Source organism: Falco rusticolus, chromosome 2 (genome assembly GCF_015220075.1).
Source record: "Falco rusticolus isolate bFalRus1 chromosome 2, bFalRus1.pri, whole genome shotgun sequence".
NCBI lineage: Eukaryota > Metazoa > Chordata > Aves > Falconiformes > Falconidae > Falco > Falco rusticolus.
Genome location: NC_051188.1, coordinates 75,511,935 through 75,535,153, shown reverse-complemented (window position 1 = coordinate 75,535,153; position 23,219 = coordinate 75,511,935). Strand labels below are relative to the sequence as shown.

The 23,219-nt window shown below is 40.6% G+C and overlaps 1 protein-coding gene across 2 annotated transcripts in view; it reads right to left on the bottom strand.

Moving 5' to 3' along the window:
* The window catches only part of MRPS6 (mitochondrial ribosomal protein S6), a 46,942-nt gene that overhangs the window by 5,725 nt on the left and 17,998 nt on the right, over positions 1 to 23,219 (bottom strand). The window contains exons 2-3 of one of the 2 annotated variants that reach the window (XM_037376419.1): positions 6,647 to 6,786; positions 5,686 to 5,903 (exon numbers count right to left, since the gene is read on the bottom strand). In XM_037376419.1, coding sequence (XP_037232316.1) covers positions 5,686 to 5,903; positions 6,647 to 6,786 — 358 coding nt within the window. The remainder of the gene's footprint in view (positions 1 to 5,685; positions 5,904 to 6,646; positions 6,787 to 23,219) is intronic. The other variant, XM_037376420.1, reaches the window with a different exon arrangement.

Here is a 23,219-nt window from a genome sequence, read left to right as displayed (position 1 = left end):
TATTACTTGATGAGGTTCAACTCATCAATGAAGAAAGCCCCATCTAGTGGAAGAAGACAATCAATATAGCAGAAAATACGACAAATGTGCGTAATACTCAAACATTCAAACTGGTTTTGTTCTCATCCAAGCACATAACAGACCCAGAACTCCTTTTTGCTGTAACAGATCGAGGTGTTCTAAAATCTGAACAGAAACAACACAGGCTGTGATTAGCTGTACATTTAGTTTGGTGGTTTTACAAAAGGAAAGCTTGCCACCCTTTTCATCCGTTTTTCTTTCCTCTCCTCTTTGGTATTCAATAGCCATAAAAATTGCCAAGAAACTCCACCGGAGTGAAGCTAAACAGGCCGGTACATTTCTGGAGGATGAAGTCCTTTATACAATAGTTCAGATTTTACTAGGGGGTAGGGAGAAGAGAAGGGTTGTTAAATCTTGTAAACACTCCGGAGAACAATTCTGATGGGTAACTACTATTTTACTCTTACAAATAAATAAAATTTTATTCAGAGAGCGTGAGTTTTTGAAAGACACTTCAGCATCTCTTGTCCACATGGAATACTACAGTGTCACAAGCTGCTTGTTTAAAACTACGCTGCGTAAGTACGGTTCCTAAGCTCAGGTACTTTACGGACAGAAGAAAAGTTTGACCATGTAACAATTTACATAGCTATGCTTCCAAAATATTCAAAGGTCTTAAACAACATGATGCTCAGTTAGTGAAATACTCATTTATCTATTCCTTGTGCATTAGCCCACTGAGGCACCAAGAAACGAAAGTCACGCTCCCTCTCCTAAGCACGTGCTTTGGCAAAGCAACGTCACATCACATGCCACAATGACGGCAAAACACAAGGTGCTCCTGCAGGAGGGCCAACCACGTCAGACCCTAAACGAGCCAGAGGAGGTGGGAGTGATTTGTGGGAAGGCCAGGACAGCGTCCAAGCTTTCCATGCCATAGCAGAGGGGAAGCTGGTACTGAAGCTTGGCGAATCCCAGCTGCTGGGAAGCAATCGCAGCGCTGCAGGGTCTCGAAGCCAAGTTGAGTTCAGCATGCTGCGCCCTTGGGAAAGGAGCTCCTTGCCTTGCCATTTTCCCCCATCACACAAGTCCACAGCACAACTAAAACTGCAACTGCATTTTCTGACTCCCGATCCTATTAGATGCTGTTGGTATACATCCCACACTCCCCAGTGGACCCTGGCAATCACCAGGGTCCCTGCACACACCACCTACAGAAAATTCCCCATGCAGGTGTTAAGATAAGCTTCCAAAATACAATTCAGCAAGAACAAAAGTAAAACCTGAGTTTGATATTTCAGAGAACAAGTGGGCTGATGAGATAACTGGAAGTGAACAGCAAAACGAAAAGATTAACAGACAAGCAAGTAAATAACAAAAGAAAATTGCCATCTTTTAGAAATCAAATTTGAAAGGGAAAAATAACAAGGCTATGAAAAACTGGCAAATAGAACGTGGAAACTGTTGTGAATAATCAGAATTATAGTTTAACTGAAGAACTCACAAATGAAGTAAATGAAATAATAAAAATGTGGGGGCAAAGCTCTAAAAACATTACCGTAGTATAGGTAGATTTAATAGGGGAAAGCACACACATACACAAAACAAAGTAGAAGAGAAAGGTCACAGTGCTCTACCAATTTGCAAAGCCTTACAAAATCTGAGCACTGACCAGGATGATGTATATCATCTTTTTCTATAATAGAAACAACAGAAATAAGAATGGAAGCAACATTTGGAGGGGCAGAGGGGAATAAAATCACTAACCACAAATCTCTAGAGCATAGCCAGGTATCCAGTATTTAAAACCCAGTTACACCTGGACACTTTCTTCTCCCCAAAGCCCTTGTCATAGCTTCTTCCAGTTCAATAGATGCCTGGTCTGCAAAAAATTACCTTCCCAAAGGAGTTTTTTTAAAAAAATATAAAATTCAAATCTGTTTTGCAGCCACCCTTGTACCATCTCCCCTAAAGTAAAAATATCCTGCATACCAACCACGTCCCCCAAACCACCTCCTTTATCTGATGCCCTGAAGCATGAAGCCTCACAAGCATATGATTAGGCATACCCTGGGAAGGCCAAAGAAAACAGGTACGCCACAAAGTGCAAACCCAGATTGCTGCTGAGATCTATCATTTTACAAGCAGTTGCAATATTCTCCACTTTAGCACTAACCAAATATGCACAACAGCTCTGCAATGTCATCACCCAGCCTCAGGCTGGACCCTTTATGTGAAAGCTGCTTTGAGGGATTCAATGCTTCTGTACCATCTTAAACAGCAAACAAATCCAGAGTTTAACATTCCTTGAATTCAAATACCAGTACACACCTTATTTAAATCAGTTCAGTTTTATTTGTTCCAGAAATAAGCACCTCCTGATACATGTAATACAATATTTCAAAAAAACCGCATCATGTGAAAAGCAATTTAAATACAACTCATAAAAAATTATAAACAAGTGGTAGCTAGTAAAACAAATACTTGGCACAAATCTATTGCTCAGTAAGAGAAAAAGTTGGTAATCCTTATTGACATTCTTCCACTTTTTTTTTTTTTTTATCAGAGACACTGCCACCACGGGCAAGTTTCTCAGGCTCAGTGCCTCACTAAATTTACACACCTAACCCACACTAGAACCAACATGTGGTTGTCACATTTTATTGATCTATAAGGTGAATAGCATTTGCTACAATTTTGTGAGATGTTACTTGAATCATGCTCTTAAATACTTTAAAACCAAAATATTAATGCTCTACTACAGCAATTAATACCCTAAATGTGAATTAGTAGCCAAACCAACTTCCATTTAAAATATCAATAAACCAGTGATTTAAAAGTTTGATTCTTCAGACTTATCCAAACAGTTCCTGAAACATACTATTTTCATGCTTACTTAAATGCAAAAGCTGTCTAAAATCAGGTCTTTAAAAAAGGGAGGGTGCTTTCTGCCAAAAGAGGTGCATTTCAGAGAAAGACCTGAATTTGTTTTAATATACCCTCAATGCACATGCACCACCTGCTCACTGAATATAATTTCCTAGGAAGAAACAAGTCAATTATATGTATGATCTGAAGTCTTCAGAGCTGCCTGGGAGAGTAAAAGTGCTCATTCCAGTGACAGCTGTGGGCCACAATCCCCTATGGCAGGCTTTGAAACAATCGCAGCTTTACAGATCAATTGGCAGTAAAATTCTCATTCTCTGTAAAGTCTCCTGGATATTCTTAAATTTGTAATATACTGCATTACAGGCACATCTGAGACAGATGATGCTGAAGCACTACAGAACTCAGAGGGGAAAAAACACTTTATTAAGGAGACACTATCCTCCCTATTGACTTATAAATATGTATTTTCCAGTGTAATTCTTCACTGTTTACTAAAGACACTACCAAAACCTGGCTAAGTCCAGCAGTAGCTTGGCCGTGCACATGGTATTTGCACGTCCTTTCACTGTCAATCACTCAGTTTTATGATATGCTGTATATAAAGACTTCAAACACAGTTAAAAATGGAATTAACTAAATGAAGAAAAACATACAGCAAAAGCCTGAGAGGAGGACGACTACCAGGCATGCCACAGAGCAGGTCTCAACTGACCTGCAAATAGCTGGTGCTGGCCTACTGATGGCCCTTGGTTTGAGGTTAAGAGACACAGCTTGGACAGCACCAGGAGTTTTATAAGGGAGCAAAGCTAGCCTCATTATGCTGGTGAGGAAGATTGCTTTGTTTTGTTCTGTTTTTCAGGCAAACACCCCTAACAGGTGGGAGGATTCCATGCCATTCTGAGTGACGGGAAGACAGTTCATGCAGTGGTCATTAGGACAAGCGGTGTCTCTAAGGTCACACTATTAAGCTGTGACCCATGCCATGACTATTGTATCGCACTAATTTTCATAGGTTGTTGCTACAAATATTGTGTTCCACTACTTTTCATATAATTCACCAGCCAGGAGGTCCAACAAAGCAACAGATTCAGTGTACATTCTAAGTCTCCAACCGCCTCCATACTACTGGAAAATAAACCAGCTGAAGCTCTGCTAAGAGCACAAAATTAAAAAAAAAAAAAAAAAGCAGCAAACAAAAAAACTCAAAATGAAAAGCTTTGAAATATTTAACACGCTCCCCGCCCCAGACACAAGAGTATCATTTGCACTCTCATAGAAACCCTTTCAGTTACTTCAGAAAAAGTCCAGACTAAGGAAAAGGTGACACACACTGTACTAAATATACCACTCTACACCAACCTGCTAAGAAAGTGAACACAGACAGAATTAAAAATTTACAATGAAGGAGAAAAGACCTCAGGATTTCTTAGTAAGTGCAGGTGTATATTCAGTTTAGAGAGGTATCTTGAAAAGCCTTTTTTTTTTATCTCGCCTTTTTAACTGAGTCCTGTTAAAAAATTACTTTTTACAGATGCTGTAAAACTGCCTGATTTTACAAGGAGGATCAAGAACTGACTTTTCACTTCCTATTCCTAGATTATATTTAATAACCTGAGTAACTTACTCTCCAGACCATATAAAATCCTGGATGGTATACCAGGAATCCACAATACCTGTACACTGAACTGTAGTCTCCCCAGCAAAATCTACAGAAATACAATTCCCCTGCATTACCAGGTACTGAAACTGCCTGCTTGTTCACCTTGTAGTATCTCATGTCTCTTGAACTTGAGTTCTCCAATTAAAAGCACACAAAAGAACCACTTCCTCTAATACCCTCTCTCAATGACTTCTCCCTTTCAAGAAGCCAAGCAACTTACAGAAGGGAACTGTCATATTCAAATACAAAGGATCCAAATCCAGGGCAAGCAGAATGACTGCTCAGTATCCGGAGACAACTGAACTGGGAGGTGGAAGAGGAACAGCGATAGTGACAGTAATCTGATGGCTTCCCACCTGTGTTTCAAGACACAATCACAATTATTTGCTACTAAAACCTTGCCTCATTCAGAACACAAAATATGTCTGCTCCGAGGACTCTTCCAGGAAGAGGGTTATAGCCTACAGATCTCCTGGTCCTGCTTATTAAATAGCTAATCTACTACAGTAAATGAGTTAAGCTAGTTTACACATCTGAAAGATCCCCTGGAGAAATGGCTTCTATTCATGTCTGCTACACAGTACTTGTGATGCTGGTTACAGTCTCCTGGCCTGGTTTCCCTGTTGAAGAACCCAAGACTTGAACTGCAGGAGTACTGCCACCCAAGCCAAGCAGGAACTGTCATCTGAAGTGGTGAAATGTTAGAGAGTACTAAGTACTCTTGGAAAGGGGGTTGTTGAGGGTTGAGACTTTCGGCTTCTGGGTTCCACTTCAGCATCCAAAATTAGTGGATCTTAGTCCTTCTGCCTTAGCTCCCTACCTGTACAAGGAGAGTAACACCAGCTCCTCCTTCTGCTGAAGCCATTGGAAAAGACTTTAATGTTTATAAAATGCTTCTACTCCAACAGGATGAGGTAACTAGCAATTCTGTCCTAAGTCAAGGCTTTGATTAGCTCCTGTGTGTAGGCAGCAAGACCTCATCCTAAAATGCAAAACTGGCAGGATCAAGCCTTGTTGTGAAGGTCGCCAAGAAGCAGAAGTGCAAGACAGTCACGGCCACATCACCATTGCTTTTGGTTAAGTAAGAGGCATGTGGTGGAGATTTCTTCCCCTACCTTTTCTGTCAGTCTGCCTTAACTGGCAGCTGTCACCACTCCCACTCCAAGGAGAATGAAGAGGTCCACAGAAGAGGGAGCAAAACCATGAGTCACCCCTGGGGAGGTGGTTCAAGAAGGGCTTTGTAGAAGGTTGCACCTCTGGAGTCACCTCGCCTCCTCCAGCGCCGAACACCCCCCATGGGAGAGGCAGGTCGGATGGACACACAGTTGCATTACTGGGATTAGGAGACGCACATCACTAATTGTTATTTTGATTAGGGCAGGCAGCCCCAGTGCAGCGTGCGTTGCCTAGCAACACTTCTCCATCCTCCCAGAGCCAGCATCCATGTCGGAGTTAGCCCCAAGGAGCAACACCACACGGGGTAAGCAAGCAGGGATACATCCACAGCACCTTCCTCCTGCCCCGGGGGAGAGCCCAGCGACAGAGAGGTCTGTTCACAGCTTCATTTACATTGACAGCACTTCCCGTAAACCACACTGTCATCTTTTAACACCCATAACAAAAAGTGCATCAGAAACACAAGCAAGTCTTACAGGGTACACATAGTAATTAACATTTAGTTCAGATGCACCGGAGAAAAAGAACCAGACCAGCAATTAGCAGCCAGCAGATTAAGTATGGCTTTTATCAGCAAACAGCCTGACTACCTTGGAAAACAGTTATGTTAAAATGACATTGTGTATGTTGGGGAAAGCAGTTCTGCAGGCCTGGACTCAGGCTACTTGTAACACAACAACCAAAGGCTGACAAAAAGCCAACACCACAGAATAAAAGACACAAAACACTCGAAGCGAAAACACACGCACGCAGAAACAGCCACACAACACCTTATTGAGATCACAGACATTACAGGCGTACTCCCAAAAAGCACAAGGAAGACCAAACCATGACAGTTACTTATGTACATTTTAAAAGGAGCACTTAAAGGATTTTAAGGAAAAAACACATCATGCATACCCTCCTCTTCTGTGGCGCTCATTGTGCCTGGAGATTTTGTAGGGTAGAGACCTTTCTCCCAGGTTCTCTAGGTTCCTCACAATGGCTCCTCTCTCCATAAGAGCCTCAACAGTGCGCTTCAGCACAGCTGCAGTCTCAGGCTTTAAAAGAAAAAAGAAAAAAAAAAAAGTGGGAAATGTACACAAATCTGGTTACTCTTATTATGTGATTAAAAGGGATACCTGTACTTGCATGGCTCAGCACCAGAAGAGATCGTTCTGTAAACTGAGAGGGCAAAGTGGAAGCAGAAGCAGACCTCCTCCTAGGACAAAAATTTTTAAGAACAAACAGCCAATTCCTCTGTGAATTATGGCAACAGCAAAGTTTCCACAAATTTCGAAGTCAGGCCCCAAAAACAACAGGAAAAAGGAAACAGTTAATGGATTTGACTCACCTGGTATCACTTTGGCTGACCTTTGCACAGGTATAAGTAAATATATGTGGCAAAGAGCAATTATGAATTGGCAACAGTTTTAAGGTCCCTGGACCATCGATGCTCATTAATACTGTTCAACACAACATTTAACATGAACAGTGCTGGGGGAACACTAACCCATGCCTTGCTACAGAAACGATTAGCACTGCACTTATTTCATATTGTCATTTCAACCGCACGCGTGTAATACATATTGGGCCCTCGGCTAAACCACTGCGCATCTCATTACTTTTGTACAGCCGACATTCAAGCCTTTTTAAGGGTTAAGAAACTGATGTGCAGTAATTAGTCTAACAGGCAGAGATTTCACTCCTTAGAAAAACAAGTTTGAGGGACAGGCAGCCAAAAAACAGTAGGTAAAACAGATGCAACATTTTCTTGCTCACTGTGTATCAGGGCTCCTTAGAGCACTGAATCATTTTGATAATGACACTCAACAATATCTATGAAAATGTTAATAGAGTACAAATTAGAATGTTTTGAAAACAACTGCAAACTTACATACTCTCAGCAACAAAAAGTATTTTAATAAACAGATCTCATACAGAGAAAGGAAACTAAATGGATGTCCAGTTGAACACAAACCAGACTATAGCTTTCTTCGGTGTTCCTTGCAACATTTCACAAGATATATTCCCAAGTCTACTTGTCCAGTGAGATGGCAACAGCTGTAAATGGAAAAGTAGTGAAAGAACTGATTTTAACAAAATAAAATCTGAATTAAGCTGAAAATCAGACCACCATAATAATATCATCCCTTCTCAGCCAGAAGAAAACTTCTGTAAGCTTTCCACCACTTTATGTACACGACAACTGAAAGTTAGTTTCCTAAGTCTCTAAGGAAGAGGTGCACACCTTGCCTAAGAAAAAGGGTTGTTTAATGCCCAGATCCCCTAATGGAAATTGGTGGGAAAAGGTAGCATCAGAATCCCACAAGATGCAGTGCACCACATCCTCCAGCACGTGAAATTTCCCTTTCATTTTCCTGACAATACAAGGTGATATGAAGGAGTCTCTAAATGCAGAGCAGAGATGTTCAGCACATGATGTTTCACAACACTGACTGCTCTGTGAAAGACCTGCCTTTTGTGGCAGTCAAGAGTCAATCACGGATCACACCTACTGCTCCTCACAATAAATAGAAATTTTATCATCCTGTCTCCAGCTGCATACACTGTTTGGAAAATTTATTTTCAACACAAAGAGTCTGAACAGTTCTAAGGTCAGCAAAAATGCCCGGAATTTTTCTTCAACGTATGTTTAGATTGTGTTATGAAACAATTATGGGACCAGACAAGAATGTTCACACATGAAGAAATGTTGCTACCTTGCCAAAATCCTTCAATGCATTAGAACAATTGTTTCTCACAAGAGACAAATACTAAAGGTACCTCTTGTTACAGTGTGAAAAGTTAGGATGAAGGGATTAAGAGAGTTCATATTTAAATCATATTTTAGCTCAAAATCAGCAATAACACTATTTTTCAGTTGACTTGGGATGGTTGCTTCCATTATCACTCATTAGATTTTCAAGAAAGCACCTTTCATGTTTAGGACCTCCTTTTCCAAAAGGTTTGCAGAACTAATAGTATCTCCTTATAATTCCTTTTGGCCTCTTGCCTCAAAGCAAGCCATTCCCACAAGTGTTACAGGGGTCAATTTCTGACACTTCCAAAAGTCGTTTGAGCTTACCTGGAAGAAAACCAGTGCACTGAAAACTTACGAAGGAGAGACTGACAGATGGACAGGCAGTCCACAACTATACAGCCCTTTGCTATAAAAATAGCACTAAACCAATTCTGTAAATCATGTAGGCATTGCATGTCGGTGCCACAGCTGATGATGCTGTCCACATTAATACTTTCATTCCCCCCTTTAAATCCGTCTCTCATCTCTCAAATACTTCTGCATACTAGATTCAAATACTAGAGAGCATCCCGTCAACCAAGGATTTTATTCCAAGACTGGATTCTTAACCTTCTCTATATGCTCATATTCTGCATTACTTTTCATCCTCAAATATGTCTGACAACTACCACCAAGCAGTCACATGCAGTCCTCTCTCTCTCCACAAACCCAAGCAGAAGGACAAGCAAATACTGCTCAGAGAAGAACTGGGGAAGCAGCAGCTATGGCACGTTACTCCCTCAGTACTCTGAGCAGTACTCAAGGAGCAGGAAGAGTGACTGTGAAATCCTTTGGCTGAGCTGACAGGACTGAAGGTGAGGAACAGAATCAAGAAAAGCCAAGCAAGGACATCAAATAGTGTCTTCACAATAATGCCAGCAACTAGGAGAGCACATAGAACAAAATCTTACTCTGCATCACGTCCACATGTTGTTTTGCCATAGTGGAAAGTGTTCTTTCAAACTTCTGCTATTGGAGAAACATCAGTAACAGCCAGAGAAAGGTAGCAGCTCTGCTTTACTTGACCCTGTTCTCCAAACTCCACAAATGCCAAAACACCAAGAGAGAGAGGGGAACAGAGACTCTTTTCTTAAGACTTTCTCCATGATCTCAGCACTCAAACACATCTAGATCAGGAGCTACTGCTGAGACACTCTCATTTGTTGTCAAGCAGCAGCTTTACACAGGCAAGCCAAAAACTAGGGTAACAAAGCCGCTAGTGATACCCATTCTTTAATGCTGTAAGAACCACAATAGAAACCTGGCTTCAAAAAAGAAGAGGAAAAACAAGAACTGAGTTTGTGAAGCAGGTACTAAAGTATGCATTACTATCTAGAAAGTTTTGCTTTTTAAACAAGAAACTGACACCAACCATTAGGATTTTACTTACCCACATTAGTAAGAGAGATGAGCAGTTTTAGGAGGGAAAGGGCAGCTAACCTAACAGCTTTACTATTTTCTGTACTGCAGTCCACCTGTAGTGCTCCTGACCCCAGGCTTTAACAGATACTCTTGGAAAGGAATAGGATCTGCCATTCAAGTCATCTCCCACTGTGCCTGCTGTGTGTGGTTAGGTTGCAGAAGCCTCCACAGTGCTCAGACAATTATCACAGGAGCAATCTGTCAGGTCAATGAATAAAAATACTGTTGAGTTTACTATTGCTACTTGTCTCCCACTTGCGTAAAAAACGCTGGTCCATAAACAGAGCTTTGTTCAAAGGAGTTCTTAATTGACTGAGAGCTTGAGACAGACAGCTGTATGTCCAGCAGTGGAGCAGTCTGACATACCCTTCTTAACAACCATGCAGATTTAAGTTATATCTTATTGGGTAAGTTTACTCCTCTGATACCCTCAAATGACATATAAGCTTTTTGTCTCTTATACACACCAACAGATCAGCACATTCCCCGAGTGGCTACATGTCCAACATGATGTGCAGTTTCTAAACACAATGAAGTCTAAGATCAAGTCCCATGTATTTAAAAACAAAACAAAAAGAACAAGAAAAGAAAGCCACAGATTTCTACACTAAGGATTGTAAAAGATTACACATTTTTGCAACCTCCCCACTTGTGGCCATACTTTAAAAACGTAAACTAATTGTTGGTTTTGAAAGCTTGTCACTGTAATCCCTCTCATTCTTCCTCTCCAAAAAAGATCATGGTTTATCATAGCTTGCCTAAAGTCATCAACCAAACTATATATAGGCTAGCCTTTGCTAACCATAAGATCCACAGACACAGGTTCCTTGGTTTGCCTCAGAGCCAGGCCAGTTGAGGACATAGGAAATGGTATTGCCTGACTCCCAACCCAGGAGCCACAACATTTTTTTCCTGAACAGCCAGCACTAATTCCAGTACCACAGATGTGGGGAAGCAGAGATGTGGAAGAAAAAAAAGGAGAAAATGGAAGGCAGTGCCAGGATATCCATGCCAGAGAGCAGGAAGCGCTGGCAAGAGTGCATAAGCCTTGGTATGTAATTCTAGCTCTGGTTCCCCCTCCTGTCTGCATTGTCAAGCCAGAGTCCTTTTAACTGCCTTCACCCTTAGCGAACTTGGTGAACTCTGTTAGTGAACTGGCTTCAGTATCATTCAGCCACAAGTATTACCTTGTTCCCAGAAAGGTACAGCTCTACGGACCTGACCAAGCCATGAAAGGAAAAGGAGGGAGGTCACTGCAGGCTTTTTCTTGGAAAACTGCCCCTGGAAGAAGTACCTGAAGGACTGTTGTCTACAGGTCAAAATACCCTACTCCTTTACCCCTGCGTTTTTCAACTTGCAGCTGCCCAGAAGAAACACAATAACTAGCATGTCAACCCTGTATCTGCCAGGCAAAACAACCACAATGGGGTACATTACAAAACATACTTTCTGCATATCATTGGCTTTCTCCACGGATGAGGATTGCTGCAGCCTCATTTACCAGGTGGCTGCACTGCCAGGGATACCCCACACTGCTGCTGCTGCCACAGGAACTATGAGCGTTGAGATCACCGGCCACCTTTCCACAAAGGGTCCAGTTCCGTTCATTAAAAGCTCTACTATTCCCATGAAGTTATACGTAGCCCCAGGTGCCACGCAAACCACAGCTGCATGCCATGCCCTAAGCACCATCAACTACTACCCAGGATCAAAGCCACAAACACACGGTAGAACAACCTGCAAGTACTGAAACACAGCACCAACAACCTCTTTTTGACTATATACCAACAGCTGAGTAAAAACTGTATCACAGTTTTTATCAGTCATACAGAACTTACATGGCAACCAGCAAGTGTATTAAAAACAGGCAAACAGAAAAAAAATGGCGAATACTCTGATAGCAAAGTATCTTCTGTTCTAGTGGAGGCCAAAGAGACATGAGCTTGTCCACCATGAAGCTGCAAAGAACAGCTTGGAGACAGACCAGAAATGTGGCAAGGGCCTGAAATAAAGCATTGGTAATGCTGATGTCTCGTAAAAAACAAGAAGACACCCACCTAAAGGGAAGGACAACGCTGTAGCTGGAACTGGAGCCACGCGAAAAGACTCTGCACCACTACTCAATTTTCCATCTTGTTAGCTGGCCAGAGGAGCTCAAGAGAGAGCACAAAGTCAAAGGGGTAAAAATACCAGAACTGGCTAAAAAAGCAGCCTTCTCAAGCCACCAGAGCTCCTCCAAAAAGAGTCTTTAGAGAGAGAAAAGGAAGCAGACACCAAATACTTAAGTTTTAGGGCTAGGACCATACTCAAGTTCTTCTGGCCACTTACAAGGTTCAACAGGAAGCATTTGAAGTCAGCGGGCACATCTCCTTGAATTATAAACAGAAAGAAATCCATCATAATTAGTTTGATTATCCTTTCAATGTAGTAATAGTAGGATAAAATGATGGGGGTTTTGGGTTGTTAACCAGTTACAAAAGGTTGTTCTGAGATTAATTGCCACCTCAGAAAATAAAGAATGCAAAATCTATGTTTAAAAGAGAGCTGCAAATGAAAAGCAGCGAAACTGGGGGGGGGGGGGGGGAAACAACTCATTACTGTCATTTACTACATAATAAAACACTAGAAACTTATTAGTGAAAATGATAAAAAAACCACACGCACATTTGTGAACTTGCCAAGATCAACACCAACATAAGAGCGAGCTTTGCAATGAGAAACAAGGGGAAACTAGAGTCATTTAATTGTCACACCCTTTTTTAGCGTACAAGAAGACACAGCAAGCAGATGAAAAAAATAATCAGCAGATTAAGAATGGACAGCAAAGAAAAAATTAGCGCTAGTATTAGTAAAAACCATAGCCAGAGATACAACACAGCTAGTGGCAGGGTTGTTCTTCATCTGCCTAGGGAACAAACTTGAACTGCTGGTGCAAGATGTAAAGCTGCAATTACTATATAAGCATAAACAACACAGAACAGCAGTCCTAAGTAGTGCACAACTACTGAAGGATACCTACTATTCAGAAATAAAGATAAAAGCAGTAGATGAAGTGAACAGAAGATGTGGGACCTGTGTTGCACCCCTGCTAAAGGCCTGCATGTGTCCAATGAGCACAATCAGGATGTCCAGAAACTGAGCAACAAAAATGTGAGGACTCAGGACACCTGCCTGGAAGTTCAGACCCAGGCAGGGGTGGGGAAGGACCAGTCTAGGGACAGCTGGACATAGGGCAGCACTAGGTAGGGACAGGGCTTTCCATAAGTATGACAGTACAATTTAAATGATACAGAATAAGGAACAAATGGGAGAAATCCAAGTGCTCCCAAACCACATAACCATTCTGTATTTCCATCAAACAGTGATTGAACAAAAAGGTGTGATACTACTCTAGAAGAGGATTTGGCAAATAGCAAAAAAGTTATAGCAGGCAGGTCACCAAAAATAAGTTTGAGGGAGTGATCAAAACTGACTCAGTCTGAACTAAAAATAACACCCCACCCTCAAAACAGATCTTTAATTAACATTTTAATGAGGTATAAGCTAAGGAACTAACAACTTCACCTGATGGAAATATGAAGCCCGGGGGCTTGGATGCAGAGGAAGCAGCAACTTTTGAAGTCAAAGTGATTCAAGTATCTCTTTTGTTGCAAAATCCACCTTTCTTCTTCAAAGAATCAAAATTCCGCTATATTTATAAATTTTTAACTCAACATTTAAGATCAAAGGAAATTATTACAGAAAGTGAACTAAAAAAAAAAAGTAATACAAGTACCCTATAAATACAAAGTCACAGTTAAAGTAACACATCTGTCTCAACTCTGAACTTAGCTCAATTTAATTTGTTTTAGAGCTGACACTCTTGATAATTTCTAAAGAGAACTCTAGAAGGTCTCTTGTAAGTCTGGAGTAAACAGCAACCAAATCCTCCATGATTCAGGGCCATTTCAAAGGTTTATTACTAGAAACAGTTAACATAACAGTTGGCCACAATTTTCGAATCAATTAAACATCTTCTAAAGTCCATTTAGAAACTTACCCTCTTCTTCCCAACCATAATAAATTATATTATGGACTTCAGTGTAATACTCCTAGTCAGCTAAAATCTACTTATCAGAAACTTGCTACGACCAAGCTTACCAGAAACTACAAGTAAGTTCTGTTCCTCTCATCACTTTCAGATGTGAATAATTTCATCAAGTTTATTTTATGTATTCCTGAAGCTTAAATTTTCAAGACTGGAAAGGAAAAAAAAAAATAAAAAAAACAAAAAATAAAAAAATCAAACAACAAGCCAAAAAACAACAGAGGGAGTTATTTTCCAACACCTTTTCTCCCTGGCTTTTGAAATGCACACACGCTCACATACAATTTCTGTTGTTTCCACATTTGTTGTATTTCAAGATGAAAAACAGAAGAGACATTCCAATGAGGAGAACAAAAAGATAACACTAGGAGCAGAAAAACAGAAAAGTGAGAGGGAAAAAAAGCCTTCCTCAATCTTGTGATACAGAAGTTGGAACCACAGTCAAGAAGCCAGTGCTTCCCTTCACCATCGCCGTATTTCTCACTGGTAAACCTCTTCCTGAGCCCACTGCAAGGGGATACATGGCTGCCGTTTCCTAATTCACGTCATCAATTCTACTCCCCGAAACAATGAACTGCCAGTTTTAAGACACCCTGGAACTGTTTTCAGCTTCTCAAACTCTCCCATTGATTCCTCAAGTGTTTGTACTGCAGTTGCCCAGCCTCACTGATCCACCTTCAGAAGACCCTGAGATAAGCAAAATGTAAAGCCAGACTTAACGTGCAGCATAGTCCAACGAAGATCTGCATCAAGCCATCCTTAAACAAGTTTAAAGAAGAAATTCTGTGCACAACAGTATGTTTAGATGCATTCAGCTTTTTAGCACCATAGAAAGCAGAAGTTTTGCTCTTTCTCCCTCCCCATCTTTCAAGATTACACCTGACTGTTACAGTTTACTGCTTTCTTGAGAAAGCTAGTTATGCCTCCTCTGGATAATAGGTCTTGTGGTGCAATTTTACCTGCCAAGATGTTTAATATGATGCAAGTCCTAAGAAAACAGGCTGTAAATGGAAGATAACGTATACAACTCAGTACCAGAATTAAGCTAGAACTTAAGTTTGGAAGCTTACTTCTCAAGAATGTCACCTATATTACCAAACTTCTCAAGACAAGACTGATTTTAAGAATGTTAATTCTGGATAAGATCTCTATTCACAAATAGCCTCACTCTTTCATTCTCTTCCCTCTAACCCAGCCTTGTTTCCAGCTCCCCTAGAATTCTCTCTCATCAACTTATTTTAAGCTCTTCTATTCACCCACATATTTAACACCAGCTTGGAAAACTTACAGACGCTGACAGAAAGAGTCCCAGAGCAATGGCTGCTATTTCCAAGGTAAGCAGAAGCCCACCATCCCCTTTCTCCAAGTGTTTGAAAGGGAAAGACTGCCTGAACACAGAGCTATCATACCTTCAGCTGCCTGGCACCTCCGTTCACAAGCTTCTCTGCAAGCTGGGGAAGGGCCACGAATCAAACTACCTTCACGCTGCTGCTGTTATCGTTTGCTTCCCTGGATGCTTCTGGGGCAAAGCCAGTGGTGGTACCAAGAAGGAGGAAGGCTTCAATACATTTTACACAAAATGCTCAGGGCTCAAAACCCCAGCCACCTCCCTGCCACGCGATACTCAGCCTGGTACGTTTCTCCACAGGGAATAGCTTGCTGGCCAACATGGCACAACGCAGACAGCTCTAAACCCACAGAGGCTCTTCCAGTGTAATTGCCTTGGGCATGTTCAACATTTTCCAGATCAACTTTCATACCTCTCTAACTGGGGGAAATCTGCACAGTGGTGAAGGAAATAGGCACTTGCATAGCTTCCAGAAGAAAAACACCAGTTCCGTTGAGTCATGGCTGCAAAGGCCAAATGCAGTCAATTTTTAAATTCTCTGGGTTGGAGGCTTCCAGCCTTAGAGTGCCAGCAATAGTCCAGTCTTGGGAGAAATACCCGCAGCTGTCTAAAGCACCAACTGTAGTAGTCAGGCATCAGGATACATTCCAACCAAGTCCCCAACACTCCAGACCTAGGGTGTACCACTAGCACTGTCCAGACTAGACTAAGCCACTGAAGAGCTCTCTTCCATGAGAGAATCTTTTAAGGACTAGAGATCTGGTTCCTGACATGTAGCTGTCACACCCATCATGCACGCCCTTACTGCTGTAGAACAAAGAAGAGTCAGAACTAAGAAAAACCTGAACATGGTTAGCAAAATCCAAAGAGTGTGCTGAGGACTATAGCCACAATTTTTAAATCATCACACTTTTGCAGAAAACTATCTATCTTTGGCTCTGAACCAGAGTAGCATTTAATGTGGAAGCTGCACTGTTTTCACCAACTGGTGTGCGCAAGTGAAAATTAACCTCTGCAGCTTCTTTCTCAAATTCTCGCATGCACTACAGCATATATACTGGGATACTGCAAACTGACTTAAAAAAACCCTAGCTTCATGGTTCGGGTAAGCATTGAAAATAGTTGCTGATAAATTGAAGGTTATAAACATCGTGACCATGAAGTTAAATTATCACCTTATTCCTATCAGTCTACAAACACCTCAAAAAAAAAAACCACCAAAAAAACACCATCAAAAAAACCCAAATCATCAAGTACAACCCAATTAAACAGGCTTGCCAGACAGGCAGGAAGAAAGCGTGGCGCTGAAACCTCCTGGCTTGTCCGCTTTCCTGGCACAAGAACTCGTACAGGGCAAACTGGGACAGCCACATCCAAGCAGGCAGAACTCTCATCAGAGCCAGCACGCAAAGAGTACACATTACCAGCACCTCCTTGGGTTTTTCCAGTGAACCCTCAAAATAAATGCTGCTGTGGCATTTACTGAATGTGCCCGCAACTTGCCTGGGCCGGGACTCCACACCCAGAGAAACATTAAGCCTCAGACATCAGTAAATTGGGGATCAGAGTCTTTGCTAATACAAATCAAACCAGCTGGTGATGAAGAGGCTTCTTGAACCTCTTTTAAAATCAATGAAATGGAAAGCTGCGCACCGAATAATCACCTAATAAATTAGATAACCAATTAATTAACAACAGCTAACTAATGAAAACACAGGAGTCCCACTCCCTCCTAGAAATCACAATGCTAAACCAAGCCTGCAGGCAGGAAACACTTTGTTTATTTTTCATCCCAAATTCAAAGCCTCCTCCAAAAACGTTCTTTTATCCATTCCTTCAACAGACTGCCGCTTTCACTTTTCTTTTACAACACAGCAGCAAAAGAAGAGAATACCTAGAATAACTTTGATGAATGCAGTACTTCCTCTGCAGATGAAAACCTGGGTTTAGCATCTTTCTCACAGTTTTACCCAGCATCCCATTCCTAAAATAGTATGTTAATCCCCAACCCACGAGTGATTAAACACCAGGCCTGGCCACCTCCTTGTTGAACCATCATCACTGGACAACAAAGAAGTCACGATTCACACCACACTTCCCCTGGCTGTTAGTTCCAATATGTCCTTACGGGGGACACTGACAAGGCGGAAGGCTCACATTTGGTCTCTGCTTACAGAACTGTGTTGATGTTTTAATCTTTTTCAAATAAAAGTTGTGGAAAGGTATCCTTCCCTCCCCAAAGGCAACTATTTAAGTACTGACTACCACAAGCTGTCACTGCTTCCTACAAGGGAGGAGACAGCATCACATGCATCATTCTTAGAGCATGATTGCTGGCACAGGCTCCTTGGAGGACTTAGGCACCAGGAATGATTTCTAGATAAACACAAGACAGACACCGAGGCATCCAAGCTGGGGCAGTCCCAGTGGGATAGCAAAACACAACTGGAGCCACTTAAGGACACTCCATAATCAAGTAAGAAGGCGCCTGTCCCACTCAAGAATTGGTTAAGCAGCAGCTGAACAAGGCATTTAAAGAACAAAAAAAAAAGTTAGTAATTTTGCATGATATCCAACACAGCCGCTCCGTTAAATGAGGGTTCACCCATATTTTGTTTTGCATGCAGGCTGCTGCTCTGCAGGGTGCTTCAGGCGTTCAGCCTTGCCTTGCTTCAGGCCATAGAAAGAGCAGCCCAGGCCACCCCAGCCCCACCTCCCCACAACATGAGGTGGGCTGAAGGTTCTGCAGTCAAACTCTCCACCCATATTTTGGATCCTTAAGTTCTTGCAGTTCTAAGAATCTGCTTTGGTTTGTTTCCTCTAACCAAACACCCACACCCTGCTTGAAGAGGTCTGCCTTGTAACAACAGGAAAAAAATTGAGAGGTATCTTTGTATAGAGGGATGCAAGGCTTACTACAAGGAAGAATATGTATGACACTTATAGACAAGTTCTCCAAAGTAGCTTCACAAATATCTGTTCTGTTGTTGTTTGTTGGGTTTTTTCTCTATTTTTATTGAAACTTTGTACAGAAGTTTTAAACATTTCCATACAATACTTTTAGACAGGACAAAATGCCATGGTAAAGGAATGTAAACTGCAAGAAACACAGTCTGAAGTATCCAAATACTCTCTAATAAGAGTTTTAGTTTGAAGACTAATGCAGTAGGCAAAATAATATGCATACAGTATACAAAGAACAGTATACACAGGGCCAGCAATGCTAACTATGAAAATTTTGCATCAGATTTACTTCAAAGGTTTATAGCAATATGATGATTCTATACACTAGACCAAAATTAATTTATCATACATCGTTTCTATGACAAAAAGCTTGTCATTAAGGACAGTAGCAACTTACAATATAATTAAGCTGTATTAATCTCATTAACACTTCTAAATCTATATTCCTACTACAGTAATTTTTTTCAGTATATTGTCTTATAAGATCTTAACAGACCTTTAAATAACACTTTACCAAAAGAGACCTGGATCCTTTATAGTGATCTTATCTACATGCCCATTTGGCTTATTTCAAAAAAACAAGGGACAAGCAAAAAGGCAAGTTTCAAATGCTATATGATATCATTTGGTTTTGGTCTGAAATGTATTTTAGTTGAATAGTTAAAAAAAACAAACAACAAAAAACCCAAAAAGGCAGTTCATTAACTGGTATTTTATATAAAATCTGCAGAAAAAATACAACAGCAACAAAAACCAAAAATACTTCACAGATATCTAAAAAAACATATCAGAGATACAAGGTAAAGCAGCATCACTTTGACACTGTGCTTTAAAAATAAGATGATGAATGAAGAGACTGCCCTAGTGATATTAGAAAATTTGCTTTCTTCTTGAAGAAGACTACTAACATTTTGCACAGCAACTATTTTTATAACCACCTCATTTAAAAACGTGTATTTATAGACACAGAGAATTGTCATATCATTACCATTTTTGCTCAAAGTGTCTGACTTTACACAGTGAAACTGATAATGCTAAGTGTCACCAGATGTCACTATACCATGAATTCAATATTAGAACAGAAGTGAAGCAAATGCCTTTAAACCAACACCATAAAAGAAATAATAGAAAGTGTTTTGTAAACAAAACAAACCACTTTGCAAAACAAGAGAGTTCAGAGATCTCACAGTGAAATCAGAATCCTAATTATATATGTTTACATTCTAGGACTACTCTTTACCTTAGGCCAATTAAAGCACATTAAACCATTTAATTATATACAAACATTTTCTTAAAAAAAATTTTGTAAAACATTGCACACAAGTCTGCTTTTTAACATCACATAACAAGGTTAGTTTTATTTTCAAAACAATTACGTTTAAGGGCACAGAACATACAGAATACCAAATTAACAGATGAGTATTTTTGCTTTGCTATACATGCTAAATCCAAAGATTTCCTCAAGAAAGCTAGAGCTTAGAAACTCCAACTTCTTCCATGTATCCTGTTCTCTGAAAGGGAGCATCTCCCAACACCTCCTTTATCTTAGGATTTAAAAAAATATATATATAAAAAAAATAAAGCTGTATGTTTTAAAGTTGTAAGCTTTAAGTGCTCGTGCAGAGACCCTTTGATGGCTCTGCCCGCTTCACTGTAACCTTGTGATAAATCCTCTTCACTACTCAGTTACAGTACTCTCATGACTTACATCAGAAGTCTCATGCTGGCCCTTCTGGGATTAAGGTGGAAAGGGGAACACAGAAGTGGAGAAGTATAAAATACACAAGCGGTATACTGAAGGCCATTTTAGTTTCTTACAATCTCTCACCGTTTCCTTTCAGGTATTACTAAAACCCAACAGGAAAAAAAAAAATTCACAAAAATAACAAAAAAAATCCCTAAAGTTTGGCAGAGAATAGCATCAAATCAGTCATTAAAAAAAAAATTAAATAAGAATAGTCTCCCAGAATGTACTACTAAGCTCCCAAGAAGCCTTTTTTTGTTGTTGTTGGGTTTTTGGGGGGGGTGTTTGTTTTGTGGTTTGTTTTTTTTTAAATAAAAGGCTTCAAATAAATTTCTGGGAGAAAATTCAAATATCTTAACAGAAAAATAAGTTAAGGGAAATAGAAAAAAAAGTGTCATTCCAAAATAAGTTTTTCCAAGAGTGCCATTCTAAGCTCAAGGCAATAAATAAACTAATCTCTGCAAGACAGAAGCGCTCATCCTCCTGGATCTACCCCTGCATGACTAGCCAGTCCCACTGAGGAAGCAGTAGCCAGGCATTAAGATTTATGCAACTGATTGTCCTTATGGGAGACCCTTTGTAGTTTTGCTGGACAGAAAAGTTGGTGTTTAAACCAAAATGTATTAACCTGGGTTAACACCTCTTCCACAAAGATCATGATCAGCAGATTAGCAAAGGCATGTTTACGCTATAAAAAAAAAATCCTCAAGCAACTTCTTACACTAAGGTCCATTACACTAGGCAAGGTACTTGCTCACCAATATAGACAGTTTGCTTGAAGCCTTTTTTTTTTCCCCTCAAATGAAGGCCTTTTATTAAGTGGTTATACACAGCAAAGAACAACAGCAATTTTTATGACCTCTAAGACATGAAAACAGCATATGACTGAAGAGGCTGGCATTCGGCAGAGAGTAGCATAGAAATACACTTTTAAACAACTGAAAAGAAAAATAACTTGCTTAAAAGCTTCTTCAAAATAACAGGTCCAAAGATAGGGGGGATGCAAGGTATTACTTTATTCAGATCCTGACTGAAACAGAACAAGGTCTTAAAAAGATTAGTCAGGATGAGTTTGGTACAATGCTCTGGGTGATGCTCTGTGTTGAGAAAGGAACGGACTACGAATAATTAGAAAAGATAAGGTGGGCACCTGAAGGAGATAAGGAAACCATAAGTCAGGAAATCGTTGAACGAAGAAAGTTGAAAGGTTTACTCCACCTAGATCCCACCTATTATGAACAGAATGATCAGATGTCAAAATCAAATGAATATATTGTAAAGATGTTGTAACCTCTCATGAAAACTGTATAAATTACCTGACTTTTCACTGAAAAGTTGGGAGCTAGTCTGTCCAGTGCAAACCGGCTAGATCCCCAACGTTGCATGAAATAATGACCTTTGCTGCTTAAAGACAAAAATAGTCTCTGAGCAGTTACTCTGTGCCGTTTTGGCATCATGACTGACTGCCAATTACACTAATTAATGCAGCAACTTGTTAGTTTAGCAGAAGTGGGAATACATTAGCTGGGAGATGTAGTATCTCAGATTCAATAGTCAAAGGCTGCACTGCACATTTGTGAAGGATTGTGACTCCCTACCACAGTAAAGGAAAATTTCACTATGGATGTACTGGAGTTATACTTAACAGGATTCAAGCATCCTATTTATTAACTCTTTAAACAGTGTTCTCTTTAAAATATCAAATTACTTGGGTGGAAGAGAGGAGGAAGATCAAGCTGGAAAAGCTATTATAAGCAAATCACTCTTCAGGTGGCAATAAAAGCCATGCCTTCAGCTTCACAACCATGTAAGGCACCCTGGGAAAAAAGCAAGCACAGATGAAGCAATGGCAGCCAAGCCAAGCAAAAGGGTCCCTGAGCTAACCTGGCTTCACAGGTTAGGAGGCAATGCATTTAATATTGGTCCAGAAAAATCCAAGTACCCGTCACCGATAGAAAAATGTGTCAAGTTACTAAGGGACAGTGCCTGGTACAAGAGTCTCTCTTTCCCTGTGCCAAGTTAAGCATGTTAACCAAATCCCAGCCTTTTCAAGAAGATATTGTTGGACTGAGACTATCATTACCCTCCACAAGTTGTTATTTTTCATCCCACCAAGATCAAATTTTGTACTAAATTGTTTTTATGCAGGATAAACTAATCAACTATGTTTTACACCTTTCTTACAGTACTGACCTTCCCAACTAAGCCCACTAATGAAATAACTTGAGATGCCATTAATGTATTTCACATACTACAATTTTACCATTAAGAAGTATTCAAAATGGTTTTTCTGATCAAAGCCAACCACACAAACAGTAAGAAGATGTGTCTTGTCACACCGTTACTAACATCAAGACTCCAGTACAGTAAATCTTCTCTTCTACATATATTGTAACACTGTTCCTACACTTATTTCCAGTTAAAGAGCAGTCTACTTTCCAGGAGCAACAACTAAAAGTGGAGAAAGGTGGGGCATCTCAGCCTCTGTTTAAAGTCTTGGAATGAATGGGATTTAACTGGCTTAAAAATGACATCAAAACAAAAACCCCCACAAAAATGGTAAAAAGTTATTTTTTCTGAAAATATGCATTATACATCACACTACTAAAAGCTATTTGGACGGCCTGCCATTTATGGCACCATTGTACTGGAAAGCAAACCTCCTCCAGCAGTCAAAGGCAGGATTAACCCAAGTTTCATTTCTACAGAACTACTTCACCCATAGGAATTGTTTCTTGTTGGTGGGCCAAGGAAACATTGTTGGACCCCTGAATCGATGCTGCTGAACTGTCAGCATGGTCCCTCAGACAGTTTTTGGCCTAGCCAGTTCACACTCTCTCAAACAAGTCCCAAGACGAGCTCAGGAACAAAGACAACTGGAGGGATTATTTTCACATGGAAAGCCTGGATGTGACCATTCTGTCCTGGAGGATAAAGGAGTTTAATACTGTAAGTGCATCCACACACTGCCAGCTGCCCTCTGTGTCCAAAAGCAGGTGAGCACCCACGATGGCAACACATTCTCCTGCTTTACCAAGGGGGAAGCGGACCAAGCTCTGCAACCTTTCCGTCTGCTAAGCTCCATCAAGCTGCTGGAATGTCCTCCATACCCAGAAACTGTTCATC